General features: G+C 50.2%; 1 protein-coding gene across 14 annotated transcripts in view; it reads right to left on the minus strand.

Moving 5' to 3' along the window:
- Positions 1–7,500, minus strand: part of arvcfb (ARVCF delta catenin family member b) — a 177,645-nt gene that overhangs the window by 47,515 nt on the left and 122,630 nt on the right. For all 14 annotated transcript variants that reach the window (XM_042100962.1, XM_042100950.1, XM_042100949.1 and 11 more), the window contains 2 exons: positions 6,906–7,474; positions 690–873 (listed from right to left, as the gene is read on the minus strand). In XM_042100962.1, the coding sequence (XP_041956896.1) occupies positions 690–873; positions 6,906–7,474 (753 nt within the window). The remainder of the gene's footprint in view (positions 1–689; positions 874–6,905; positions 7,475–7,500) is intronic.

Below are 7,500 nucleotides of genomic sequence, written 5' to 3' on the forward strand. Positions count from 1 at the left end.
AGCCAAGCTTGTTCAAGGCCCATGGTGAGAGACAAAAAAAAAAACCCAGCTGACTCCTTCTAATGTTTACGGCTGGATGCAGGAGTAACCATGGCGATGAAAGCCCCCTTCTGGCGGCTGGATGTCTTAATCAAAAGGCCGGGCTCCGTTGCAGCGGCCCCCAAAGGTTTGCACCGTTCTCGGCAGAAGCCGCTAATAGCTCTGCTAATGGGCAGAGGCAGCCAGCACAGTGACTCAGGGCACTCCCATTGATCTGCTCGTCCATCTCTTCTCAACTCAGTTAGGAAATGCACAGAAAGGAGGGGTTGGGGGGGGGGGGGGGGGTTGGAACACAGAAAAATAACATATCTTCTGGCGTCAATCTTCCGCCAAGAAAGCATCTGCAGCACTATGAAACACACACCCCAGCTGGCCTCAGAAACATTACAACATCGGGAGAGCATCCCAAATATTTGCCAAAGTAATTTTTTCCGTGCTCACAGCCAAGCCATGCATATTTAAGAGGAAATGAATTGTGCTGAGCACCATACATCATAGGGTTGACAGAGTTTCGGGGGAAGGAGAGATTCAGGGAGTATAAAGGAGAATGTAACAAGGTAAAGCCTGCCGGCTGCCCATGGGCTCTGCCGTGCGGGTGGGTGAGAGGGCGGTACGCAGTTGTGTGTTCCAGGTGGGCGCCGGAGTCCTACCTCAGGCAGCCGGACGTGTTCTTGAAGACGGTGGTCCACTCGGCGTCGCGCGGCTTGGAGTCCTCGTTGGGCTCATGCTCCCAGCCCGAGTGCGGGATGACCACCTCGTTGGTCATGGTCTGCAGGCCATGGTTGATGATCACCATCTTCAGGGGCTCATAGGACGACAGGTTCCACAGTGTTCCTATGACAACGACAACAAACGTCACGTTTAACATCCAAAACAAGGCAAGACAAAAATGGATCAGTGAGAGAGAGAGAGAGAGAGATAGATAGATAGATAGATAGATAGATAGATAGATAGATAGAAGATAGAAGATAGAAGATAGAAGATAGAAGATAGAGAGAGAGAGAGAGAGAGAGAGACACAAGAAACAATGCATAACATAAGTAAGTTGTGATAAGGGTAGTCTGGTATAGATCTGTTGTGGATCACACAACGTCACATATACATATATAAGGGATTACTCTAAATAAATCAATCACAAGCAGACAAATCCCAGAAAATGAAAGACGACAGGTGAGAACAAAGAGACACGCGACCGAAGCATCAGAGGGAAGCCAGCTCAGCCCTGCGTCACCCCACTGCGAGTAATTAAACAAACAGGTGGGGGGAGTACGCCGAGATACGGGCGCCGGGGAGGCATGAAAGCGCCTGGCAACGGCCCACAATAAAGAGCGACTCAGGAAGTATCCCGCGGAACAAATGGATGAGCAGGAGCAAAGGACCACATCGGGGTCGTTGGAAAAACAAGAAATATTACAAAACCACATTAAAGCGATGAGGTAGCCCCCCCCCCCCCCCCCCCCCCAAACATGCTCTCAACCACATCCACCCCCTACCCCGCGTAGCCCTGTTGCAAGCCCAGGAGAGGTTCTGATGAGGGGAGGTGGGGTATGGAGATAAAACCGCTTCTTCCTGGGTCACAGAGAAATGTGGTCCGTCTGGCACGCTGAATGATTTTTATGGTCAGACTGAACAATAACAGCCGTGAGCTTTGGCATTTGGAATAGTCTTAAACACAAACATGCTCAAAGATATGCCCGTACACTATGCTCTCCAACCATTCATCACAGGGTGAGGACATACACACACACACACAAACACACACTTTAACAAACATACACACACTCTCTCTCTCTCTCTCTCTCTCTCTCTCTCTCTGTCACACACACACACACACTTACACAAAAACATGCAGACACACACATAAAATGCTTCATGCTGATAGCTATATCAACTAGGCTGGATAACATACTCCTGACTCCCCCCTGGTCTTTCGGGCAGCAACACATATCTGCTCACCAGTCACCCAGCAGACATCCACCCTGTCAACCACTGCTGCCTTCACGACCACCATTCTCTCTTAGGGTGGTGGCTGGGAGGATGGAGGAGGTGTACATAATCACACATCCCCATCACTCTGCTGAAACTGTGTCTCTTTATTAACTGACTAGCATAATATCACTAGCCGCCTACCACATCAGAGGCTTTCTAAAGGACTTTGACAATATCACTAGCTGCCTACCTACCCGTTGGCTACTCGGTTACCTCCATGTTTAAAACCAGGCCACCAGGACGAGGGTGAAGAAAGTGCATCACATACAGTACTGTGTATTTAGAGCGTGGCTAGCTCACAGTTGCTACAGCCATGGGTACATTTCAACATAAACGGCTCATTAAGGCGTCATCGGCTTAATGTCGTCGCTGGAGCGTGTGTTATTGCTGTGGATGTTTCTGCAGCATACGGAGAAGAACTCACCCCCTCCCCTCCCAAACCCCCAAAATGCTCCGGGCCTTAACAGGTTGATTGCCTCCGCATTGTGCGATTAGAGCCACCCCATTGGTTTTAACAACAAGCTAAAAACAAAACGAGAAATTGCCCACTCATATTGGCCCTGTATCAATTAAAGTGGGAGGAAAAGAACACTATTGATAAAAACATAAATAAATGGAAAAAATAACTAAAAAAAATCAAGCAAAAAGGTCGCTCAGGCAGATTCATCTATTCAGTGAGCATAAATACACGCCCTTTAAAAACTTCTCAATCTCGAGCGGGCATTATGTACACTGTTGGCGCTGATTACTTACAACACTTCATCATGAGTCCCCAAAGATTTGCCCTCTAAGCGATGGGCTCGTTATTTAAAGCGAGAAAGTGCCTTGGCTGCTTTATCATGCTACCCGATTGCAAATAAGGTGCCAAATTATAATTCTGGAAAAGTGTGATTTACAAATGAGAAGGAGGGATAGGGGACTCATGAAAAGGACAATACGCTCTCCTGGTGTGAAATAAATGGTTTGTAAAAGACTGGGTTTGCATGCTGATCTCCTGCCAATGCTTGTGTAATACTCCTTGGCTTATTCATTATGTCTGTTGAGGGAAACCATCTTCATATTAAGCACACGCAGCTGGGATCCATCAACGTGGATTGGGGCCTGATCCAGCGTAACATAGTTCATGAGGGATCGCTGGACTGGTTGCTAATGTGTTTTTTAACCAGGAAGACGCCACTCGTGTGTGTCGTGTGTTAAAAGGGAAAAGGCGCATCGCTCAAGATTTTAGCTTGAGGGAAGGCGGCTGGTTAGCATTATACGAAGGTCTGATCAGTGTCAACCTCTCGGTCGGTCGCTCGATCTTCACACACACACATACACACACACACACACACACACACACACACACACACACACACAGATGCAAAATACACACTCTCACACACACACACAATTACACCATCTCACACACACACACACACACACACACACACACACACACACACACACACACACACACCTCCCTGATCCCATGGTGCCTGCTTCCTGAATGGACCACAAATCAAATACAAAGTACTGAGTGTGTGTGTGTGTGTGTGTGTGTGTGTGTGCGTGCGTGCGTGCGTGCGTGCGTGACTGGGGCAGATTGCACTCGGGACGGCAGGGGAGAGCTGTGAGGTGAGCCCTTATTGAGTTTACCCGGCTCCCTTCCGGGTTGTCATTGGAGCCTCCTGGCTAATTCAATTTCCTGGGCGCAGCACACATGCTGGTGGAATAGGCCATTCACTTAGAGGAGGCCGTAATGACCTAAGCCATCCGCCGACCCCCCAACCATTCATCACAGGGTGAGGACATACACACACACACACACACACATAAATACACACTGCACAAACGGACGGACATACACATACACACAGAGACTTTATCTTCCTCTATGAAAAATCATATACACCATGCACATAAAACATGCACACACACACACACACGCGCACACACACACACACACAAACACAACACACACACACACTGCGGTGGTGACTCATCAGGGGCTGGTGTATGAGAGTAATTCCTCCTGTGTTTCACAGGCTAATGGCTGCACAAGGTGGAAGAGGCCCTATGGGCAGGTGAGAGCCATACACTACACACAACTGCAATAATAACACACAGAGGATGGTGTGGCAGAATGTATTGCACACCCTGTGGACCTCCTTCCCACACCTGTCTCTGTGTGTGTGTGTGTGTGTGTGTGTGTGTGTGTGTGTGTGTGTGTGTGTGTGTGTGTATGCACAGATTGATCAGCTCAGACGGGATATGTCCATTCCCTCTTCAGCGCCAACCTGAGTACTATAAAAGCTGAGGGACACACGCACCCACACACAGCCAGGACAGGCTGAAGAGATGGGGATAGGGGTGGGGTGGGGTGGGGTGGGGTAGTGAGCTGGAGGCAGCAGAGGGCTGATTTACCCCCCTAGCTCTGCCCCTTTCCATCTGGAGCTGAGACAGAGAGAGCGACCAGCTTGATGATGGAAACAAAGCCCTGTGCAGATGCATTCGGTGCGTGATCTCTCTCCACTGGGTTAGCACGCAAACTAGCACACATGACCAGTGCATGCATGCACACACACACACACACACACACACACACACACACACACACACACACACACACACACACACACAAACATAAACAAACACAAGTTGTACTTGACATTTCTGGAACAAATCACCTTTGTTTTTTTTGGGATGTCCAAGGGTGGTGTGTAGAGATTCGGGCAAAACTGCCTTTTAAAACAATCCATCTCTCACAAGAAAACAAAATGGAGAGGAGAGACGGAGAAAGAGAAGGAGGGATGACGGGAGGAGAGGAAACAGGCCCACAAAATTCTTACAGTATGTCTGCGTTACAACAGCAGGGCCAGGAATAATGACCTTAGCTTGTGCCACTGTAAAACCATTTGGGTCCAACCACGTCAGACAGACAGCCAGGGACTCCTGAGCACTACCAGGAGAGCTCCCACCACACACACTTATAAACACACACAGGCAAATGTGGGTTTCAGGGGTGGCGATGGCCGAAAAGGCTCAAAAACGCCCACATGGACGACTGAAATAGGAGGCTATTTTTGAAAGCCCACAATTATTTTTAATTGTAGAAAAACACGGCTGGCCCGGGGTAGCTGTGAGGCGACGGCACATTGTGAGCAGGGCCTGTTTTCTTAGGGGCCCTTAGCCCCAGCGCATATGGCCTGCCAAGACTGCTCTTTTTTACTCTCTCTCTCTCTCTCTCTCTCTCTCTGTGTGTGTGTCTGTGTGTGTGTGTGGGGGGGGGGGTAGAGACGTGGAGGAGGTAGAGGGTAGAGCTCCGAAAAATTCCCTCCTCCTTCTCCTCCTCAGAGACAAAGAAAGAAAGAAAAAAGAGAGAGAAAGAGGAAGAGAGAGAAAGAGGGAGAGAGAGGGAAGGAGTGAGGGATATTCTTAGCCCTGACTGAAAGCGACAAGGTCCTGTAAAGGCAATCGTGTCTGCTGTGGCACAGCTGTCCCTCAGTCGTGACATGTCTGTTCACAGTAGTCGCTCCAGTGCAAGTGCGTGTATGACTCATCCTTGTATACAAACAAACAAGCCTCAGTGAGGACAACATGACAAAGCCCACCATTATTGTCCAGAACAACATCTTGGCTCTGAACCCTCAGTGAGCTGTTCAACAAAACAGACTACTTCTCTGTACATGTTCCCTGTTGGACAGCTTGGCCATTTATCAAAAAAGTGCTACTCTGAGAGATGGGTCGTTCCAGATTTGCTATATTGCTCTCTCTGTTGCTATATTGCTCTCTCCAACCTCCTTTTTGGGAACTAACGGTGTAAAACAACAACCAAAAAAAGTCTTGGCTGACATTCCAGACATTCCTGCGGATGTGTGTCAGGTCAGGCGGACGGAGCTAAGATTGATGTTCTGGCCAGACATACACTCACACTCAGAGACACACACACACACACAAACACACACACTGAATTGTGCTCACTCAGTGACATTTCATAGGTCACATCCAAGGTTTAACAGAGCATACTGTAACACTGACCTGCTTTTTTGAGCCTAAATCTCTACCCCCTCTCTCTCACACAGAGTGACCCCCCCCCCCCCCCCCACACCACTGTACTTGAGCGCACACCACGTCTTGATCGGCGCCTCAGGCTTTCATTAGCTAACCGGACAGAGGGAGCGAGAAGTGTGTGAAGCAATATGTGTGCTCACAGCGCACACAGTTCTCTGAAGGAGTCTGTGCTCGCAGACGCTGAGAGACCGCTGAAGACCATTTGAGAGCCAGGTTGGGGGCTATGATGTTAAATTAGCTTCTATTGTCACAGCAGTGGTGTGGTGCGGATACAAAAACAAAGTTGTTGAATGTCCATTAGTGGTAGTGGACTGGCACGGCGGTGATTTTGGGGAAAGAGCTTTAGACTGTAAGTAGATGAAAGTTTGTATAACATATTGTATTCAGAAGAAGAGCACAGCACGACGTCTCAGAGAACAACTAGTGGGGTGGGAGAGTGCAACTAACCCCACCCCCCCCCCCCCCACACACCTTTCCCCACCCACATACCCCCCACTGTGTGTACCGAAGTACGCACACACAAAACAAAAATAGGCCAGTTTCCAAGGCTCTGACATATATCTATGTAGTGTAGGCTTCGACAACAGGTTTGGAAGCCGTTGGCCATTCCGTATTCCGTGTTTGTTCTACTGGTAGTAGTCTCAGAGATAACACAAACACACAAGTTGACATACACAATGTGTTTTTGTCTTTAGGCACAACATAAGAGTCGACGTTGCTCGCTAAATTGCTTTGACCATTTATTCAGATGAGTTGTGGTTAAAAGGCTCCCTCCGGGTGAAACAGGGAGTTGGGGACAGATGGGACCTGAGGCGTCCACTTACCCGTGATGAGCTCGCGGACCTCCATGTCGTTGGTCTTGCGCAGCAGACGGATGAGTGCGGGGATGCCGTCGCAGTTCTTGATGGCCACCTTGTTGTCGTTGTCCTTGCCGTAGGAGATGTTGCGCAGCGCGCCGCAGGCCTTGCGGTGCACCTCGGGCTTGGGGTGGTCGAGCAGGCCCGCCAGCACGGGGATGCCCTTCAGCTGCCGCACGTCCTTCTTGATCTTGTCGTTCTCGTAGCACAGGTGCTGCAGGTAGGCGGCCGCGTTGGACTTGACCGGGTCGATGGGGTGCTCCAGCATGGCGATGACCTCGGGCAGGTCCGGGTCGCGCCAGCGCGGGTCCTTGCGGATGCTGTCCACCGAGGGCGAGCGGCGGCCGCCCATGGTGCCCATGCGGTCCATGGTGCCCATGCGGTCCAAGGTGGCCATGCGGTCCACGGTGGCCATGCGGTCCAGGCTGGCCATGCTGCCACGCTCGGGCTGTGCCAGCGGCGCCGGGTACATGCCTTGGATGTAAGGGTGGCGCTCGTCAATCAGCTCCGCCTCGATCGGGTCATCATATGCCCCTCTGAAGGACGGAACCACAGGAGAGAG

The sequence above is a fragment of the Alosa sapidissima genome, chromosome 8 (assembly GCF_018492685.1).
Source record: "Alosa sapidissima isolate fAloSap1 chromosome 8, fAloSap1.pri, whole genome shotgun sequence".
NCBI lineage: Eukaryota > Metazoa > Chordata > Actinopteri > Clupeiformes > Clupeidae > Alosa > Alosa sapidissima.